Here is a 22,312-nt window from a genome sequence, read left to right as displayed (position 1 = left end):
ATGGCTCCCAATCCTAAGGTGGAATTAGGCTGGATTTATCAGCCCAGCATTGTGGTAATTGTTATTAAAAAATATTTTGTTAGTTGTTGAAGGTCCTTTATTTTATTTATTTATTTACATTTTGTGCTACGAAGTGAACTCAGTACTTCACACATGGTAGTCAAGAGCTCTACCACTGAGCCCTAACCCCAGTCCAGTGGTAAGCTTTTGAGAGCACCTAGATTGATCTATTTGTGGACTTCTTTGGAGACAGTGAGTAGATAGTGTGTGATTCACAATGTCAAGAACCCACAGGAAACTCTGACAGCCAGCGAACAGAAGACTGTCGACTGCAGAAGCACAGCAAAGCCTAAATCAAAATTACTTGTTTCTTCAAGCTCATTGGGAAGTGATTTTGACAGTGATGTTGAGAAAATGTTAAAGAGGAAAAAAGCAAGTTGCTCCCCCAAAACCTGTAAAGAAGCAAAAGACTGTTGAAACTTCGAGAGCTCTGTCATCTTCCAAGCAGAACAGCAGCAGCAGAGATGATAATATGTTTCAGTCTTGGAAAATGAGGTACGTCAGAACTTTCCTTTAAATGGAAAGTTCTAATTGATATTAGAGAATATTGGATGGATCCAGAGGGTGAAATGAAACCAGGAAGAAAAGATATTTCTTTAAATCCTGAGCAGTGGAGCCAGCTGAAGGAACAGATTCTGACATTGATGGTGCAGGGAGAAAACTGTAAAATCTGAGCCATATAAATCCTGTATTGTTTTGGTTGTTTTAATCTATCTTTTTACATTGGCTTTTGTTTTCTAAACATTGTTTTCCAAGATATTGTATATTTGGATTGCAGAACAATTTGTAAGATGAATACATTTTTTTAATGTGCATTTTGTTTTTTCTAGAAAAATGAAAGCTGATTTTTATTTTATCATCAACAGCCATCCTTTAAACATGAACATGCATACATAATATCTAAACCCACATCACAGTTTTTAACATCAGTTAATAAAGGTTAAACACAAAACATACATCCTTTAAAAAAAGTCAAAATGCAAACTTAAAACTTTAAACAAAACTCTTAACTAATTTTAAAAAAGTTTTGTGTTGGGTACCATTTGTACAACACAGTTAATTTAAACATTTTAATTTTGGCAGCACATGAAAAAAGCGGCAGTAGAAAATAAAGTCATTGAAGTTTTAAAAATAGCGGAGTAGGCAGTTTTGCCATGAAGGAGAAACAATATTAAATGGTAGTTTTCAAAAAAAAATCCACACTAAAAAATATTTAGTTCAAGTCACAGATTTTCTCAGTAGAGAACCCAATGCAATGCATAATGAGCTGCCTTAGATGGCCTGTTTGAAAGGACAATGTCCCCTCAGAGTATAACTTTACCCATTTGGGCACAGAAGAGAAGTCTTAGGAACAAGAACATGATTAAAAAAGAGGGAAGAGGAACCGAGGAAAGAAATAAAAGCTGGGATTATGGACATAAAACATTGTGCCTAATTTATGCCCCACCTCTTAAATGTTCCACCTTTTCCCTATAGTGCCATGGTAAAGACTAAGTCATGAGCATGTGTGCCTTTAGGGACATTCAAGGTTAAACTTTATAGCATGTGGTAAGATAATTTTTGATAGCAAAATAATTTGTACTTACTAAAATATTCAGATCCAACATTCAGTTATAATCAGGCAAATTAGTAATTGCAATCACTAAAAAACTGCATTCTCAGTCATTGCAGAATACTGTCTTCTCTCTACAGCAGGTGCTTACTCCAGAACAGTTATTGCAGCATGGATTTAATATGCTTAGAGGTTGTCTCATCATTCAAATATTTTGTTGTGTACGTGAGAGCATTTAGAAGACCTTCTACACTATTAGGAGGTTGGTCCTTAAGAACTTTGATACAGCCTTTCATATCAATTTTGGAAGTTTTGGCAAATGCTCCCACTGGATGTACATGGTCATAGAGTATTATGACACCCACCATTACCCGCAAGCAGAATGACAATGTCTCTTCATTTGTAAATCTGCTTCTATCCTCTGGAGTTTCCAGCATGACTCTACATACACTAGCCATGGTGCTTAAACAGTCTGTGTTATTTTCTATTGGTAAATTTTTATTCTCTGATACAAATTTTGTTGTAGCATTACTTAAGGTTTTCAGCATGGGGGTTGCCTCAGCATAAAACAAAGACATTCGATTTTCCAATTCATTATTTACTTCATTTTCTCCTTCTGCTGGGCCATTATTAATCCTCATCCAACTCAATGTTCTTCTATAGTACCTGAAATCATTCTGTATGGCAGGATTTGTCATCTTGAGTTCATCAAACCGGAGTGTGAAGTGAAGAATTTCTGCAAACTGTTTAGCAAGAGCCTGCTCTCACTCTAGATGCTGGTTGGGAGAATATGGGGTACTGGTCAAGGCTCCCAGAAGGCCTCTTAATGCTGCTTCTATCCTCAGAGAAAATTCATAAAATTTCTTTAATTTTCCTACAAGTGGAACAACTGCACCCCATGCCTTCTCTTGCAACTTCTCATCTGCTGGATGTTGGATTGCCTCTCGTATTTCATGGCCTGCTCCGCTGTATGACTGCAAGTCCTCCAAGATGCCTTCTGCATCTTTTAATACTACATTCACCTGATTATAAATTTCCTTCTCAAATTATGTAGGCTGGGCATCCTCCCTCAAGCCTTCAGGCTCTAAGCCCCGCTCCTCAGCCCTCCTCCAGCGGCAGCGGCTCCTCAAGGGTGCTAGGGGGAGCCCCGGGCCCTGGGCGGGGAGCCCCTTTGCACCTGCCCATGTGGCAGTGCAACGACGAACGAGTTTAATGTGCATTATTAAAAGTGTTCTGGGGCTGGGATTGTGGCTCAGCGGTATCCTCAGCACCACATAAAAATAAAGGCTTTGTGTTGTGTCCATCTATACCTAAAAATAAATATTTTTTAAAAGCTGTCAAATTTATTAAGGAGAATTGCTTTGTTCCCACCACCTAGTGTAAAATAAAATCAAGTAATTACAGTCTTAACTGTTGTGGCCTTTTTTGATCAAAAGACTAGATATTCTTTAAAGCCAAAATTAACAGTTTTATAGACCTATTAGTTTTAGCATGAAAAAGATTTGCATTACATTAAGTTTTTTAACATTAGATTTGTGAAATCCATGATCTCTTTCATCCAAATGTTAAAATTTGTCCCAGTCACTTTTTTTAAAATTCATTTTCACTTAATAACAATCTCTTTATCTTTATTTCACTTTTCTCATTGAATATATTATGCTAATTTGAAAAGTTTGTGAAACTGTCAAAATGTTAGTTCAATAAGGTACTTGTAATTAAAATAAGGGAATTACAGTCACTAAATCTGTAGTAATTATTAGAGCAGATACAGTTTGGTATGTGGCTTGTGTGAAAACTTCAAGCAAGTGTGTGTCATTACCTCGTAGTGTTCTGTGCAGTTATCTTACTGCTTAGTGTACAGAAAATAATGATAAGATGTCTGATTAGCTTTCACTTAGTAAATATGTTACAATGGGATGATGTCTGTAAAATCAGAAATTGTTAAACTAGACTAGGATTCAATAAAAGCTGTGAAAAAAAAGAACCCACAGGAAGACAAATGCATATATAGAAAAATTGCTCATATATAAAAATACATATTGCAGTTATAGATGTGTTTTCCCCATCTCTTCCAATGCTAGTTATGGAATATAATTTTTTTGGTGCCTGTGTGGGGTAATGTTTAGCTGAGAAGGAATTGTGGAATGTTTGGCAGTATAAAGATATGACTTGGACTATGTAAACTTTTTTAAGATTTTTTTTCTTTTTATCTCAGTTGCATACCTCAGATAGCTTACTTCTATAATGCTTATATGTAATATGAGACTAAGAACATACAGTGAACATCTGCAAGCCAGATCATTCCATAAGTTCTCTGAGAAATCAAGGGTGTCCACAGCAAATATAGGTTAAGGGTATATGGAGATGGGTACAGACCTCATGAATGCAGCAAAGCCTTTATTCACCTGTGCAGTCAAGTATCAGATGGGCAGATTATCTGGTTAGAAAATGGCCACCCATTATACGAGCAGTCTGGATTACACTCTGGGAGGTGACTTAGCCTTTGAAGATGTTACAAGATGTGGGCATTCAGGAAAAAGGTTGCAAAAATTAGTGTTTTTTTTTTTTTTTTTTACTAAGCAGTGTTTTTACAGGACAATAATAGAGGGTCTATTGTAATGCCACTGAGAAAGGATATATTGGGAAAGGATCAATGCTTTCCCTTTTCCAAGGTTTGTCTTTTCATTGGATGATGTTTGCTTCCTGCCCAGGGATTGTCTTTTCACTGGAAAAGGATGTATAGATCATTGTTATTAATGTGGTGCCTTCTTCCCCCCATCTTCTTCAAAGGCCACACTGTTTTGGAGGTTTGTCATTTCCATGTCCTTCAAAGGCGGTAGGTGTAAGACTAGGAGGAATGTGGAGTATTGTTAGCTTTCTGTTACTGGAACAAACACCTGAGATAATCACCTTATAAAGAGAAAAGGTTTGTTTTGTTTCATAGCTTTGGAGGTTTCAGTCCTTAGATGGCGAAGCAGCACATGATGGAAGGGTGTGTATGGTGGAACAAGCTGCTTACCTCATGACCTGGATGAATGAGAGAAAGGGAGGGAAGTGGCGGTATTGGGCCCCATTGTCCACTTCAAGCCCATGCCCTCAGTGACCAGAAGTTATGCTACTAGGCACTCCCTTTATTTCCCAGTACTGGGGATTGAACCCTGGATCATTACCAGCTCTTTGAAAATTTTATTTTGAGATAGAATCTCACTGTAGTGCTCAGGGGGGCCTGGAACTTGAGATCATTCTGCCTCAGCCTCACAGGTAGCTGGGATTATGGACATAAAACATTGTGCCTAATTTATGCCCCACCTCTTAAATGTTCCACCTTTTCCCTATAGTGCCATGGTAAAGACTAAGTCTTGAGCATGGGTGCCTTTAGGGACATTCAAGGTTAAACTTTATAGCATGTGGTAAGATAATTTTTGATAGCAAAATAATTTGTATTTACTAAAATATTCAGATCCAACATTCAGTTATAATCAGGCAAATGCTGTTTGCCTCTCCTGTTCTCAGGCTTCCTTGCAATTTTTGTTTCATAATTCCATCCACTTAATTATAGCCTGGAGTCTCAGCATCATCATACCCTCCCAAACTAGTCTAAAATGTGGTCAGAAGAACCTAAAGAGCTTTGGTCCAACACTCTGGAACTTAGCATCAAGTCCTCCCCTGACCTAAACCCTAAGTTTTTTTTACGGATAATATTGTCCAAAGGAGAACCCCATCCCTACATTTTATACTGATCAGAATGACTGGGACTCATATTGGTTCACGCTACCATACTATCTGTCACTGAGGTTTTTCCATATTCTCTTCTCAGTTTTATTAAAAATTGGAAACCCTCAAGTCTCCATATGGTACCTAGGCCCTACCAAAAACTGTCATATTTTATTAGTGTCAACTATTTCCCAGTTGCACCAAATATCCATTACTCCTGTTTCTATTTTCCTCTCCAGGTATTAGGTATCTGGAAGAAATACCTAAAATCCTCCAATGACCTCTCATGAGGCTTGGGATTAGATTTTGTACTCTTTACCTAGATTGCAGAGTGATTCAGCCACTGTCACCTCTCTGACCTCATCTCCCACTTTCCTTGTTCCTTGCTACTCTCCAGCCACACCATCAGAACACCTGCAGTTCCACTCCAGACCTTTGCTCAGCTGATTACTCTCATGAGGTGCTTTTGTAGTGCTCTTCACTTGGCTGGTTCCATCTTATCATTCATGTCACCTCCTCAAAGAGAATTTCACTGTCCATACATTCTGAGCTACTCAGTTACCCTGTATCAGTTGGTCTTGTTTCAGTTTTCTTGATAGTCCTTACCTCTCTGATATGGTTTGGTTTGTTTATTGCCTTTCATTGCCCACTAGAATATGATGCCCAGAAAGACAGGAGATTTTCTGACTTGCTTACAGCTTTCTTAGTGCTGACATTGTTTTGTGACCCCAGTGAATATTCAATACATATTCCTGGTTGTTCACATATTGCTGAGATTAATGTTGTCTCACTGTGCCCAAAACAATTCTATGGATGGGCTAGCCAATTATGGTGATAACCAAAATATACAAAGAGAAACCAACCATTATGTTCTTGACCAAGTCTTCTTCACAAGTCAGTCTGAGGTAGAAACGTAAAGCCTCAAGGCTAGATGCCTTTATTAGCTATTATGGTCATGAATCTATGCTACCAATTAGAGAAATGCAAATTAAAACCACTCTAAGATTTCATCTCACTCCAGTCAGAATGGCAGCTGTTAATGCATACAAAGAACAATAAATGTTGGTGAGGATGTGGGTCAAAAAGTTACACTCATACATTGCTGATGGGACTGCAAATTGGTGTAGCCAATATGGAAAGCAGTATGCAGATTTCTTGGAAAATTGGGAATGGAACCACCATTTGACCCAGCTGTCCCACTCCTTGGTCTATACCCAAAGGACTTAAAAACAGCATAGTACAGGTACACAGCCACACCAATGTTTATAACAGCAAAATTCACAACAGCTAAAGTATGGAGCCAACCTAGATGCCCTTCAATAGTTAAATAGATAAAAATGTGGCATATATAAACAGTGGAATATTACTCAGCAATAAAAAAGAATAAAATCATGGAATTTGCAAGTAAATGGATGGAGTTAGACTAGATAATGCTATGTGAATTTATCCAATCCCCCCCCCCCCAAAAAAAAAATGCCAAATATTTTCTTTGATATAAGGAGGCTGATTCATAGTGGGATAGGAATGGGAACATGGGAGGAATAGACAAACTATAGATAGGGCAGAGGTGTTGGAGGGGAAGGGGGGGGCATGAGGTAATTAATGATGGTGGAATGTGATCATTATTACTATCCAAAGTACATGTATGAAGACATTAATTGCTGTGAATATACTATGTATGAAAAAATGTGCTCTCTATATATACAGTAAGAATTGTAATGCATTCTGGTGTCATATACAAATAATAAAAATTTATATAAAAAAGAGAAACCAACCATTGTTTTGGGGACCAAGTCTTTTCCACTAGGCAGTCAGAGGTAAAGCATGAAACTTCAAGGCTAGATGGTACAACAGGAGATCAGAACTGGAGAAATAAGCAGTGCCCAGGTGGTCTGCATTTTTTCAGTCTCTCAGCTTTAGCTCTTGGTCCCAGTGCTCAGCTGCCCAACCCACATATCCTAACTTTCCAATCTTGTGGTTCTATGTGAGGTTCAGTTACAATGATCATGTATTCACACATGAACACAAAAATTTACTTCCAGTTCATTCTACTGCCTTTCCTATTCCCATCTTCTTCTATCTCTTTATTCCTCTTTCTCTAATCTAATGAACTTCTATTCTTCCCTTCCCATCCTCCAACATTCTGGATTAGCATCTGCATATCAGAGAGTACATTCAGCCTTTGACTTTTTGGGGAGATTGGCTTATTTCTGTAAGAATGACAGCCTCTAGTTCCATGCATTTACTGGCAAATGCCATAATTTGATTCTTTTTTAATGACTGGGTAATACTCCATTATATATAGATATAAAATTTTCTTTATCCATTCATCTTTTGAGGTGGTTCCATAGCTTAGATCTTGTGAGTTGAGCTATTATAAAAATGAATGTGTCAGCATTAGTATAGTATAGTATGATGATTTTAAGCCCTTTGGGTATATGCCATTCAACAAACATGTATCGATCACCTCTTATGTTCAAGACACTATTTAAGACATGAGACACATGGAAGTGAACAACACAGATGAGAAAATTTTGTACCCTCAATGGTCTTACATTTTAGGAATTGAACGGCAAGGGAGTGATGGAAAGTCTAAACCATAAATACAACAAAGAATTTAATTACACAGTGTATTGAAAGGCTCACAACAATACAGAAGAAGTGGTCCCTGGTGAAGGGAATCAGATGGAAGGAAGGGAGAAACCCTGAGAGGTGATTGCAGTTTCAAAGAGTGTAGTCAGACAAAGCCTCATTGAAAGGTACAATTTGAGAAAAGGTACAATTTGAAGGAGGTGAGTAGCGTTTTTTAGGCTTGGAACAGCAAGTGGGCTCAGGGGGTCTGGGGTGGAGTGATTGAAAGGGAGCATAGCAGTTTATCAGGCAGAGCCAGAGTCTGTGAAGCAGTACAGCCTGTTGTTGTGAATAAAGTTTTATTAAAACAGAACTAATATCCATGTGTTCTCCTATTTTGCATGGCCACGTTCATGCTACAAGTGCAGAGTGGAGCTGTGGAAACAGAGATAATCTGGCTCACAGAAAGTTATGTATTTACCATCTATCTGTCTTTTTATGGAAAAGGTGTGTATCCCCTATCATGGGGAGAGAAAGGCAGTAAATGGTTAGGGATTATGCTAGAGCAGAAATGGAGGAATGGAATTATAAGTGGGTAGGTTCTAGATGTGATGTGAAGAGAGGGCAGATGAAATTTACTAAAATTACAAGTGTTTAATTGGGAGAGAGAGAAAGGAGTCAAAGGTTATCAAAGGTTTCTGGCCTGGCAACTGGAAAGATGATGCTAAGAGAGACAAGGAAACTGTGTATAGACCCAACACCCCATTGTCACCCACAGGGGAAGGAGAGCAAATAGGAGATTCCTTCTCAAATGTGTTCAGAAAGAAGATACAAAGAAAAGAAAAAGACACATTTGGACTAGAGGCCATGTCCCCATTCTCCACCTGTCACGCAGACTACTCCCTCTTCCTGTGACCAGATGTCCCTCCCCCATGAACCTTGAGATTGCTTCTCACTCAAACATAGCAAGCAAAGACACCAGGTGCCATGGTCTTTACAGGGGACTCACAGTCTGCCTCAGACTTAACTAGTTTGGGGGAAACGAAGCTCTGCTTCAGGGAACTGAAACCTGCAACGTTCTCAATTTAAAATAATCATGTTATCCGTCAAGATTTCAGAAAGATGCAGGCAGTAGTGCAGTTTGGAGTCTCCCAAAACAAAGAGAAGAAAAAAGACACATTTGGCCTAGAGGCCATGGAAATAGATGAAAGAAAGCCAAACCCTGGAGTAGCATTTACCACAAAAGTAGAGAACACAGTGTTCCCTAGGAACCTCAGAACAAGAGGACAGGGCCAACCACCAGCAGGAGGCACCAGACCTGCCTGGCAGCAGCACTTGCACCAGAGGAAATGGGAGACAGGAGGCTTTCAAAGCTCCAGCAGGCATTTCTGCAAAGCAATGTGGGCCAGCAGAAGAGCAGCTGAAACTGAGAGGGGTTCTGGCCAACCCAAAAAAGAGTTTAGTAGGTCTCCTACAATATGTACTGTATGATGTATAATCAGTATGGTACAACAGCTATTTACATAACATTTACATTGTAGTTATGATAAGAGAGGATTTAGATCATTTGAATGTGTGCAGTCTCTCTTCAACTCTGGAATTTGGTGTCTGTGAGGTGTCCTGGGTGCAATTCTCTGTGGATACTGAGGAGCAGCTGTAAGTTCAAATGTCCCACATTCAAATCAGAAGGGCTGACACTGTCCAGCCCATAAACTCTCTTGAAAAATGAACAGCCAATGCTCTTTTTCAGACAAGGCCTCACCCAGAGGAGAAATTACTGTGAAAAACAATAGACACAAAGGATAAACCTCCCTGTGGAAACAACCAGAAAATTTTAGAAAATAAGTGGTCATGTTTTTAATTCTTCATGAAGGAAGAGGAGGACTAAAAGGAGGAGAGCAAAGGGAGAATGGGGAGGGACAGAACTGGAGGGAAGAAGAAGAGATAGAGGAAGTAGAGGTGGAAGTTGCTGTTCCATCACATAAGAAACACTATCCTCAACCATAATTTTACAAAGAAAATGAATTTTGCATAAAAGTGCATAGCAAGAAAAGAAGGAAACCAAATCCCAAATAAAGATATTCTACGAAAAAGGAGAATAGCATCCTCTCAGTCGATGAAAACAAGTCAGAAAAGAACCCCCCAAGCACATCAGATAGTAGCCCACTCTTTCAAAACTAGCTAAAAGACAGAAGGCCAAGCAATGCAAACTAGGGCAGAACCTGAGTGGGGAATGGAAAATTATATCATGCATATAGCTTTCTGTTTGGGATGGTGAAAGTTTTGGATTTGGATAGTGGATAATGCTTGAACAACATGGTGCATCTACTTAATGCTGCAGAGTTATCCACATAAAGATAGTTGAAATGTTTTATGTTTCATAGTAAAAAAGAACAACATAAATAGAAATTAGATGAGATGGTAGAAATCAAAAGAAGACGAATCTAAAAGGGAACACATGAATGAACATAATAGATAATGTCTAAAAAGAAAGAATAATGATTTTTTTTTAAATGAAATACATGATAAAAAATATCCCAGAGACCTGGTAAACAGGAAAAGCAAGAAAGCCAGGCAAATTCTACAAAGAAGAATGCAAATACACATAGGAATTTAATATGTCATAAAGGTTACATTTCAAATCTGTAGGACAGATAATTCAACAAATTGTGATACATACGTTTTGGGGTTAAATATCTCTGGAAGTTTCCAAAATGTGGGAAAAGGCAATGTCTCCTGTGGGAAGAGTGGTGAAGATGGTGACTGGCAATTTGGAGGGAATGGGTAAAAGCTGTTGGGGCTGCTGGGTCCTGCAGCTGTTGGCAGGTTGATCCTTGTGCATGCGCACTCTGCTTGTGTTGGGTGGAGATGGAAGCCAAGGAGTGATTTTTTTTTCTTGTGAGTTCGGTTCATGGCAATGGTCCCTGAAGACAGCGCTTGCCAGAATCAATGGAAGAGGACCTGACAGGCTTCTCAGTTCAGTATTTATCGCCCTTTCCTGTGTGATCTCTCTCCTTCACCCCCTACCCCAACATCTCTATACTGTGCTCTGAAAGCCAGGTTGGCTGCCTGCAGGGGGCCCTTGCCAACACTGAGGACTTGAGGACACAAGCCTCAGATTGAGGCCTTGCTTCTCGACCATTAGAGTGATACTGGCCTTGTGTGTGAAGGTTAATTCAAGTAGTGCATCTCTGCTGTCCTGGTGCATGGGTGTTGAGTCAATGGTGATTTATTCCAGGCCATGTTCTGGGCGGGCCTCATGCTGCTGCTGTTCACTTGGCCAAGTCCCAGGTGATCAGCTTCCCTCAGGGTAACTGTGAACCCTCTGACACCCCTGGTAGATTCCCTGTGTTTTGTATTCACCTTTCCCAGCTAGGATCTTAAGTGACCCAAACGTGGTGGAGCTGTGCCCTGAATCTTCTTTTGTAAAATATCTTTCAGGTAGGCCAAAAAATAGACCATTCTCCATGAGAGTTTTTTGTTTGATTTCTGCATTTGTTCTGGTCAACCTGAACCCGTCTCCTATCATTTTCAACTTGATAGACATTTTATCATTTTAACCCTAGTTTCCAACATTGTGTTATTGGTCAGCCATTTTGCCAATTCCTGATTCTTCCAGTAAGCCCATACATCTCTCTTCTTTTTGCTTCCTAGTGCTAGATCATATGCCTTCCTCTTTCCCCGATTCCTAGCCTTTACTTCTATTATCCTGGCCAACATTGAGTTCCTTTCTTCTCATGCAGGCTGTGATCCCCACCGCTACCAAACTAAACCACACTTAACAGCCATTCAAACTCAAAACTCCTGTTTATTATCTATTCATCAATTCCATTACATTTCTTTATTCAATTTTATTAAGTTTTAAAAGTATATTGGAAGGAGTACATATTCATACATCTATGAGGACAAATGTTTGATAGCCAAGTGGTAACACAAGGCTTCTTTATTATCTATTAACCAATTCTATTGAATTTCTTCAATCAATTTGACTAAATTTTAAAAATATATTAGAATTAATACATTTGTATCTTTATATCTACATATTTATAAAATTTGTATCTACACATGTGGAAAACTATGTGATGCCCAAGCAGTACCAGAAAGCATCTTGATTACTTATCTCTCAAACAATTCTACTACATTTCTTTATTCAACTATATTGTCTTAAAAATCTATAAGTGAATACCTTTGTATCTATGTACCTCTCTGTATATATATGTGGAAAACTATTTGGTATTCAAATGGCAACATAAAGCCTCTTTATTACTTACCCTCTAATCAATACTATAGGATTTCTTTATTAAAGTATATTACCTTTTCAACTGTGCCTAATGAATAAATTTTCATCTATCTATCTATGTGTATATGAGAACACCATTTGGTACCCATGTAGTACCCAAAGGCCTCTTTATTTTCTAACAATTGTCAGTGGTACCAGAAGGCCTCTTTATTATGTATTAGTGAATTATATTCCATTTCTTTATATAATTTTATTAAACTTTGAAAGCATCTGAAAATAAATAAATGTGTATCTCTCTATCTATATACATGTGGAAAACTATTTGGTCCCTAAGTGGCACCACTGATCGCAGCAGCTCTTACATTATGTAGCCATAGTAGCGAGAAATCTCCATCTCTCTTTCCCTCTCAATGAAACACTGCACTCTCCCCAAAGCAGTGTACTTGGCAGCATTCTCACGCTCTTGTTGAGCCTTCTTCTTCATGGCTTCCCGCTCTGGCCTCTGCTGTTTGGTGATGGGAGTTGATACTACTTGCCCATAAACATTGGGTTTCCTCCATGGAATTGGTTGTAAGGCAAAGTCTTGGAGTAGATATTGGTTTTGAGGCTTGGGCGGTTGTGACTGGGGCTTGGTCCCAACATTGGGAACTGGTTGCCAATGGAGAGAAGTGCAAGATGATGTTTTGTAGGGTGCAGGCCCAGAAGCAGCAGACCGAGGGACACTAGGCTGGGTAGAAGCACTCACACCTGACTGAATGGCATGAGTCAAAACGGGGTGAGCTGGCTTGGCAGGACGCATCCAAGATGGGTTGGCAGTAGCTGGTTGGGATTGGTTGACTGCCATGGGTTGAGCTGAGCTAGCAGGGCCAGGCTGGGCAGGGTGAGCCCCAGTGGGTCTGCGTGAGGCCAGAGATTGTGGCCTCCGATTGATTACTGGTCGAGGTGGAGGTTTCTCCAGGGTCAGAAAAGGCAAAGGTACCAATTTAACCTTCCCAGGTGGTGGAGGCTCATAAATGGATGGAGAGGGAGCCTTTCCTTCAGCACTAACATCTGGATGCTGGGCTTTGACTTGTGATTTCTCAGGACCCTTAACTGCCAGCCATGGTTTCATAGCTGGGCATGGACGGGGGTCTTGGTTACGGCCTGAGTTTCCCGGGGCCCGGGAGGAAGAGAGCCCAGTTTTCTTATCATTCTTCTTCCCCAATGCATGGAAAACCTGCACCGACTCCAGCATGTGCATGCCGAGACAGCTCCGAGGCTTCTTAAAGGCCTCTTGGCAAAGGTCAGGTTGGTTCCTCTTCCCCTTCGGTTTGGGCAGAGTTGGCTTCTCTTCTGCCTTGACTTTATTGCCTGGCTGCTTCCTCTCCTGGGCTTTCCTGGAGTTATTTTCTCTGGTCCTCTTGGTCTTTTCCTGCCCATGGCCCTTAGCCTTGCTGTTCCTGCTGGATGCAGCTTTCTGAGCTTTGCTGATAGAGTGCTCGGCAGTGTGCATAGGAGCCCTGCTACTGTCTGCATCCCTGTGAGAAATTTCTCCTCTTAATGTGCATTCCAGATCCCTTGGCTGCATTTTGGCCTGAGGAGTTCCATCAGGAGACTCCGAGGCTTTATGTTTGTTCTTCCTCATTGGCTCACTAGGACCCTTTAAGGCACTTGTGATTTCCTGCCCCTGCTTTTCCATGATGGTTCTGGTATCATTGGATTTTGTTATTGTGGGACTTTCAGGTTGTTCAAAGTCTTTTAAGGAACTGAAAAGCTCAGGAAGGTGAATATCCCCCACCAGTGCAGTGAGGTCTGCAAAACCACTGCTAAATTCAGTCCCATTTCCTAGTGTGCCTTGGTCCTCAAGACTCAGGCTACTCCTTTCTAGATGGGTATTTTCAGAATGTGGCTTCTCCTCTTGGTCCAGAGGACCAATGGAGGCCAGAAGCTGGTGGATTTCAGGGATGTCTAAAGGGAGTAGTGGAGGATCCTGGCTCTCCATGGCAATCTGGTAGGCATCCAGTGGCTCTGAGAGCATGGTGTTAATCTCACACAAATTCTTAATCTCTGTCTGTTCCTGGCTTTGATTTGGAGGCAATGCCAAGAAATCTGTAGAACTCTGGACTGGAGTTATTGTGGTAATGTCCCCAAGTTCAGTTTGTGAGTTTTTCTCAATTATTTGGCTTTTTCTCTTATTGCAGATGTGTGGGAATTCTGGAGGCTGTGGCAGACAAAATGTCGGACTTGGAGGTTGCACTCCCAAGGAAGCCTCCATCCCTAGGGAAGTTTCCATCCCTACAAAGGAATCAAGGAAGATGGTAAGTAGGATGCTCCCCCTATGGTGGAGAAAGCATTTCTATTAGCTCTTTGTAAGGACCACTGACAGGTATCTGTTAAGAGTTGCATATTAGTTACAGGTGATCCCTTGAAGTCTTACTTTTGGGCTGGTTCATCACCATGGCAGCATGGGTTTCTGGTAGAGCACTTGTCTCCTCTGTGGGAAACACAGAAAATCTGTTTCATGAAGTCTCTAGTTTTCATATAGGGGCCTCTCAATTCTCTCCACTCTCCCCAGAATGTAAGAACACTTAACACCATGAACTAGGAGAGGGTGCAGCTGTTGCTCATGAAATCAATGTGAAAGGTCAGGGGTTTTGGACTCCTGCTTTGGACAGCATCTCTACATATAGAGGTTAAACCTGCAGTCAATTAAGGATCAATTAAACTGTCACATCCTGATATGTGTTGATTGATTTTTCTAAACCAAAGTAAAATTAGGGAAATATATTTATAGTGTGGTTGTGTAGCTGGACTGAGTGCAAAAATAGTGAACAGCCGCTTCCTTCCGTGTGCTCCTAGAGGTCTCTTAAATGCAAGGATGGCCATTATGCTGTCCTGCATTCTTCTCTGACAGAGTCTGAAAATGGGGACTGCTGAACAAGATTGTGATTAAAATCTCAGCACTTGAATTCTAGGGATGTGTGGACCCACAGTTACCAGCTGAAAACTGGACCCTCGTTTCGAATGGTAATCTTATTCCTTCCCCTTTTTGGTGTTTGTACTCACCTTGAAAATTTGTTCCTTCTATACTTTGAGTGGACACAGAGTAGTAGGTCACAGGTGTAGGGACTGAGGGTAGGACATTTGTGGGCTGAACTTCCTTCAGCACTGTCACCATTTCTGGTTGAGGGGCAGTGGCACTACTTCCTGCATATGGCACAGAGCCATAGGATTGCAGGCAGGGCCAATGTTCTCCAGAGAGCAGAGTCCCCAGAGAGTTTTGATCATAGTAGTAGACCTGGCTTCCTTCTTGGTGGGGTAGTGAGAGGCAATGTCCTTGATTTGGAATCTGAGATAGTGTCACCTGGACGAGCCTACCAGATAGTAGTGGATATCCAGGGATCACCACATTGGCTTTAGAAGTTTTGTCATACTGGGATGTCATTGATAGGGAAGAATCTGCTGTGTTCTGGTCAGTGACAGTCAGATTAAAGTCCCTGAGTGAAGATGAGCTCTTTTCAGCACTTCCTGGGATATACCACTCAGAAATACTTGGATAGGGGGCCGGTGCCATGGGAATCAGGTTCTGGCCAGTAACCTTAGACACCATGGCTGTGCTAGCATGTTGATAAAGGTAGGCACTGCCCATGAGTGGCTGAAAGGAGGTGCCACAGGTTGAGGGCAGTAACCATGCTGAAGTTTCAGCTGGAGCAGAGGCTCTGGAGAAGTTGCAGACCCCTCCTGTCACGGACGCTGCATTGGTCACCACAGGAAGAGAGAGCTGCAGAGAATCAGCATTTCCATGTAAAGAAGAATTTTGGAAATTTTCTGTAGGAAGAAGAGGTGGTGAAAATATTGATGAGACAGGCAGATTCTTACAATATTCGAGGAATAATGTCGTCTTAATGTTGTAGTAATCAGGAGGGCCCTCATTCTAATAATCATTGAGAGACCCCAAATCCCTCCATTTAGGATGGCTGCAAGTACTCTTCTGATAACCTACCTTTTCTGTCAAATTGGGCAAAGAATTCCCAAGTGGTCTGCTTCACACATTGTTCCCCAAAAGCATCCTTTTCCTCTCCTATGGTTCCTTTGAGCCTGCACTAGTATTGACTCCTGAATTTGCCCTAGAACTGAAGCATTTTCGAACTCAGAGAAAACTCCAACATTACCAGTTAGCAAATGAGTACACCAAGGGTCAGTGAAGTGAGATCGACTTGTTCACAATCAGCAACAGATTATGGAAACTTACTTCCTGGCCAGGACTCTTGTTCCAAAGACCAGAAATCTGGAGAAACAGAAATTTGTTTTTCCCTGTTCATAGAAAATCTACTGATATCACCACAGTGATGTTTAGTATCTCCTTTTGTTTGTCCAGGTCACATGAGATTTCCTGGAGTTCAGTTTTACCATCCAAATGATAATTTAAGCGTCATTCTTTGCCCTCTTTCAGCCTAACTGCTGATTTTAGATGAAAATGACTACCTGAAATTCAGTTTCTCAAGAAATGCTTCTTGAAAGAAATGGAAACTTTCTGAGCTTCAGGTTACTCATCTTTAGTGTGGTTATAACAATACCAAGAGTGATAATTCATCCATGAATAAAAGTCATATTACATAAGATTCATGTGGGGGCTGAGGTTATGGCTCAGCATTTGTGTGCTTGCTTAGCATATGCAAGGCCCTGGGTTCAATCCTCAGCACCATGTAAAAATAAATAAAATAAAGTTATTGTGTGGAACTACAACTAATAAATAGATATTACACAAAGTTTCATTTGGAGGGAGTTACAGTATGTTCTGGAAAGAGAGAAGCAAAAGTGAAAAACAGCTCAGAACTAAAAGGAATGACTAGATAGTAATGAACATATGGATATGTAGCAAAAGTGAGTGTATATCAAATTTGCTAAGAAATGAGTTCTGTTATCATGCATACAATATTATGAAAGTGAATGTTTCTCTTTGATTTTAGTGAATATTGTTAATCAAAACAAAGCTCATGATTTAAGGTGAGTTTGAATGCATTCTCAAGCAGTACATATAGACAGAGAAAGTATACTAAAAATGTGTGTATTTTTAAGTAAAGTGAACACAAATTTGAAGTAAAGTGAACACAAATTTAAGTAAAGTGAACAGTTGGGTAGCCATGTGGAAAAGCGAAAACCGAAGCCAAAACCCACTATGAATCTGGACATGGTATGTTGGGTCTCTGGTCCCAACACTCGGGAACCTGAGGCAGTAGGATTGCAGGAATTCAAAGCCACTCTGTGCAATTCAGCAAGATTTTATCTGAGAAAACATATAAAATGTCCTGGAGATATAGCTTGTGTAGCATGCTTGCCTAGCATGCATGAGACCCTGTGTTCAATCCTCAGAACTGGAAAGAAGAGAAGAAAGGAAGAAAGAATGAATGAGAGGAAGGAAGGAAGGAATAAGGAGCAAGTCAGGGAGGGAAGGAGAGAGAAATGGAGGGAGTGAGGGAAAGAAGAAAGGAAGGAGGACAGAAGGAATTTCCGAAAGAAATTTTGTACATACTAGAGAGAAAAACAATAAGTGTAAAGTAATTTCATTACTGTTCTTGTTTCTCTTCCTCTAAGGATTACCCACACCAAATAAAAGACACTAATCCCACTAGGTAGATATTTCAATTAATATAAATACATTTTCTGATAATCCTTTTGGTTATTAAAAAAAAGTGGAAAAATGCTTTAACAAAATCATAGAAGCCTAGTTTATTGTCACATTTAGCGGAAAATCTTGTCCCTAAAGTCTGAGAAAACCATCACAGTATAATAAAATAACAAATTTAAAACAATTTTTGTCTTTTATTCTGACATTTCCTTCTCCCCTTATATTAAAACAAAATTAAAACAAAAATGTTTGAGCTACCCTACACCCCAGCCCCAAACAATTATTTGAAATGTAGACAAAACAAAAAGTCTTCAGATAATTATTTAAATAAACTTGGAATTAGAGATGTGAGCTTGAGTTTTTATTCTCATATAGTTCTTTCTTTTGGTTCTTAGATTTAGAAATCATCAATGACTATTTGTATATTGTCTGTTTTAGAAAAAAAAACTGTTTTAAGGATGGAAAACAGCTTCACCTTGACAGCTTATATCACACAAAGGAATGTGTCCTTCTGAAGTAGGTTTGGACAAGACATTTTTTAGAAATCCCTGTAGTTTAAAAATCAGAACAAAATAGGACATGGAAAATGCCATTTCTCCAGCTCTGTCTAGAACCACTTTCCTTGGCATGTTTGGAGGAAGAGTCATTTCTAAAACATACTTCTAATATGTTCATGTTTAAACTGTCAACATTGTCGGTTTTCAAAGAGGTCATAGGAAAAACTGTAACAGCCAAGTGTGACTTTTGTGATAACCTGCTTACCCTAGTGATACATCAATTCAAGCCTTAGTTTCCTTGCTGGTCCATTAATCTAAACATTCTCTAAACCAGCCTCTGGGAAGATTCACTCTATGTTGTCTGTTGGTTTAAATCAAATCTTTGCTTTTCTTCCACATTCATCCCAACCAACCTCTTTTTTCTTGAGAACATCATTCTCTTCATCTCTACTATTCTAACATTTTCTTCTCCCTTATTTTTATATTTTTTTCCTCCACTGAATTCCTGTTGCCTTGTGCTTAAACAGTCACAAACTTGCTTTCCCAAGAACATCTGCCTTTTTACAGCCCTGTCCTCCTGCTCTTCTCTCCCTATTTCTCTTTTCACCTAGTTTAAACAGAAAACTCCCAAATATGTGAATGTCCCTTTGATGAAGAGTACTAAATTTGAAATACTGAAGTGGAAATCTTGGTGAAGGGAAACTGTTACAGAGGAAATCCCTTGGTTTCCACCCTGCCTAGGATTTGTCTCTTTCAGTTGAAACAACATAACCATGAAATCTGATTTCATTCTCTATAAACATGCCCCTCAAGATGCAAGAAAAGTAAGGGGCCAGAACATGGCAATCTGTTATCCTCATGTAGCAAATCAAGAAACAGGTTTTGTGAGAGAGTAAGATAGTCCAGTTCTATACACAGTACATGTCAAATTCCAAATGAAATTGGGTGTCCAGATTTCTAGTTCCATCCTTTCCCCTATTATTCTAAGCTCTTTTGACTCCATTAGTAAATTGAGGAAGGTAAAAGTCTAATGAAAAACTTTAAAATGTTTCTTTCCTTACCTGACATGGTCAGAGAAGAGGTCACATCAACTGCAGATACAAAGGATGAGGAGACCACCCCAGAGGATGTGTGGGTGGCTGAGGGTAGAGAATGCATGTTTCCCAGTATGGAGTTCACTGGTCACTGTTGACTGGCCACTCTAATGACTGGTTACTGGTCACTGGTCGCTTGCGATGATCCAAATTTGTTTACAACTGCATAGCAAGCCTAAGATTCTAGCAGGTGGCAGTAGGTTTGGTGGGAGAATGATGTCACAGAACTGTTCGTTTAAAGGTATGAAGTAGCCAATAGGGTGGTCAGACTCCCAAGGAGAAGGTGGGATTGGGTGGGGAAAATGACAAGAGAGTTGATTGGGTGGAGAAAGTGACAGGAAAGTTATAATAGAAGCTAAATGACTCAGTTCTGGTAGGTGAAGCCCTGCAAGAGGGACATAATGGGCTCACCCCATGACTCCCCTCCCCCAGGCTCTTGTGTTAGGGATATCATCTCCGTGTTCGTGTTAAATGTTCATTAAAATATTATGAATATGTTATAAATGATGTTTCACAGTGTAAGAGGTAATAGTGATACATTGCTCTATTAACATATGCAGTTAATATCCTTGGAGATGGAAGAAAGAGACATTTAGGTTGAGCAAGTAACTATACTTGTTCTGGAACACAGAATTAGATTGGATTAGTGAAGTTACTGCAGTATTCAAGGATTCAGAAAGGGGTTAAAATGGTTTTTTTTTTTTTGTTAGTTTGTTTGGGTTTTTTTAGCTGTAGATGGACCCAATACTTTTCTTTTATTCATGGGTCAAGCCCTGTGCCTCACATATGCTAGGCTAACATTTTACCACTGAGCCACAATCCAAGCCCTAGGGGGAAGTTCCTTGAGTGCATTCTCTCTGGAATGATGTGGCCCAAGATCCTCGTTAGTTTCTCTTGATCCCTACTTTCTTTGGCCTGGGCTGGGCCAGGTTAGACTGGTAACTCTCTTCTGCTCTCCTTCCCCCACCCCTCTTCATTGTAGACATTTTTTCATGGACAAGCCTTGAGTCTGCATTCTTATACACATTGATATTACTTTCTTTTGACTTCCAGAAGCAGGGGTCTTCTTTTCTGTGAGTTGATTCTTTGTTCTTTTCTGAAGAATAGCAGAAACTCTAGAGAGGTGGAAGACCTAGCTGACTGTAAAGTTTCCCTCTCTGGATTTTTGTTGTACTCCTTTAACTTATAATTTCCTGAGGACAGCTCCTGGGTCATGTAGACTTTCTGCCATCAGCCTCTTTCATATGTGAGAGGCACTGAGGATCCTTTCTCTCTTCTTATGTAAGAGGATCCTGTGTGGCAGTTACTGTGACTTCCTCCCCCATGCAAACAGCCACTATAGAATCTTGGGCTTCTCACATTCTTTGTCTTGCATGCTTGGGTGGAAAGCCAGGAGAATAGTTAGAACATTAAGAGAATATAAAAAAGTATGGATAACATAAAGAAAAGAGAGGTTAACATGGACTTTTAAATTTTAACTTTTTTTAGAAACGTGTCAACTCATTGAGGTCTCATTTTGTGTTAATAAAAGAGGCAATTAATTTGATTTTCTTTGCTAGGGGGACAGGTCCTTGGAATTTAAACCAGGGACACTTTAAGATTACATCACATCCCCAGCCCCTTTTATTTTTATTTATTTTTAATTTTTTTAATTTTATTTTTTTATTGTTGGCTGTTCAAAACAGTACCTAGTTCTTGATATATCATATTTCATACTTTGATTCAAGTGGGATATGAACTCCCTTTTTTACCCCATTTACAGATTGCAGAATCACATCAGTTACACAACCATTGATTTACATATTGCCATACTAGTGTCTGTTGCATTCTGCTGCCTTTCCTATCATCTAGTACCCCCCTTCCCCCCCTCTTCTTTCTCTACCCCCTCTACTGTAATTCATTTCTCCACCTTATATATTTTTTTCCCTTTCCCCTCACTTCCTCTTGTATGTATTTTTGTATACCCCTGAGGGTGTCCTTCCATTTCCATGCAATTTCCCTTCTCTCTCCCTTTCCCTCCCACCTCTCATCCCTGATTAATGTTAATCTTTTCTTCCTGCTCCTCCTCCCTGCTCTGTTCTCAGTTGCTCTCATATCAAAGAAGACATTTGGTATTTGTTTTTTAGGGATTGGCTAGCTTCACTAAGCATAATCTGCTCTAATGCCATCCATTTCCCTGCAAATTTTATGATTTTGTCATTTTTTAGTGCTGTGTAATACTCCATGGTGTATAAATGCCACATTTTTTTTTATCCATTCATCTATTGAAGGGCATCTGGGTTGGTTCCACAGTCTAGCAATTGTGAATTGTGCTGCTATGAACATCGATATGGCAGTATCTCTGTAGTATGCTCTTTTAAGGTCTTCAGGGAATAGACTGAGAAGGGCAATGGCTGGGTCAAATGGTGGCTCCATTCCCAGCTTTCCCAGGAATCTCCATACTGCTTTCCAAATTGGCAGCACCAGTTTGCAGTCCCACAGCAATGTACCAGAGTACCCTTTTCCCCACATCCTCGCCAGCAGTTGTTGTTTTTTGATTTCATAATGGCTGCCAATCTTACTGGAGTGAGATGGTATCTTAGGGTGGTTTTGATTTGCATTTCTCTGACTGCTAAAGATGGTGAGCATTTTTTCATGTACTTGTTGATTGATTGTATGTCCTCCTCTGAGAAGTGTCTGTTCAGGTCCTTGGCCCATTTATTGATTGGGTTATTTGTTATATTATTGTCTAATTTTTGAGTTCTTTGTATACTCTGGATATTAGAGCTCTATCTGAAGTGTGAGGAGTAAAAATTTGTTCTCATGATGTAGGCTCCCTATTTACCTCTCTTATTGTTTCTCCTGCTGAGAACAAAAACTTTTCAGTTTAAGAAAGTCCCATTTGTTGATTCTTGTTATTAACTCTTGTGCTATGGGTGTCCTATTAAGGAATTTGGAGCCCGACCCCACAATATGTAGATCCGAGCCAACTTTTTC

General features: G+C 39.9%; 1 protein-coding gene and 2 pseudogenes across 1 annotated transcript; 1 reads left to right on the top strand and 2 right to left on the bottom strand.

The window, feature by feature from the left end:
• LOC143380007 (activated RNA polymerase II transcriptional coactivator p15 pseudogene) lies at positions 1 to 727 on the top strand (annotated as a pseudogene).
• Positions 728 to 1,773: 1,046 nt separating this feature from the next.
• On the bottom strand, positions 1,774 to 2,310 carry LOC143380630 (CYFIP-related Rac1 interactor B pseudogene; annotated as a pseudogene).
• A 10,185-nt stretch (positions 2,311 to 12,495) lies between these two features.
• LOC143380492 (uncharacterized protein C2orf78-like) lies at positions 12,496 to 19,400 on the bottom strand. The gene is made up of 3 exons (XM_076833557.1): positions 19,304 to 19,400; positions 15,183 to 15,944; positions 12,496 to 14,411 (listed from the first exon to the last, which is right to left on the bottom strand). The coding sequence occupies exons 1-3, from the start codon at positions 19,398 to 19,400 to the stop codon at positions 12,496 to 12,498; spliced, it is 2,775 nt and encodes a 924-aa protein (XP_076689672.1).
• Positions 19,401 to 22,312: the final 2,912 nt, after the last annotated feature.

Source organism: Callospermophilus lateralis, chromosome 14, assembly GCF_048772815.1.
Source record: "Callospermophilus lateralis isolate mCalLat2 chromosome 14, mCalLat2.hap1, whole genome shotgun sequence".
Taxonomy (NCBI): domain Eukaryota; kingdom Metazoa; phylum Chordata; class Mammalia; order Rodentia; family Sciuridae; genus Callospermophilus; species Callospermophilus lateralis.
The sequence above is the reverse complement of the archived record's forward strand: the minus strand, read 5'-3'. Positions and strand labels throughout refer to the sequence as shown.

Bases quoted from the DNA above. Each gene is read 5' to 3' on its own strand.
- LOC143380492 (XM_076833557.1), bottom strand. From the start codon at position 19,400: ATGCATTCTCTACCCTCAGCCACCCACACATCCTCTGGGGTGGTCTCC. The intron at 15,945-19,303 runs GTAAGGAAAGAA...TTCTTCCTACAG, and splicing joins CTCTTCTCTGACCATGTCAG to AAAATTTCCAAAATTCTTCT. The intron at 14,412-15,182 runs GTGAGTACAAAC...ATTCCTTTGTAG, and splicing joins AGAAGGAACAAATTTTCAAG to GGATGGAAACTTCCCTAGGG.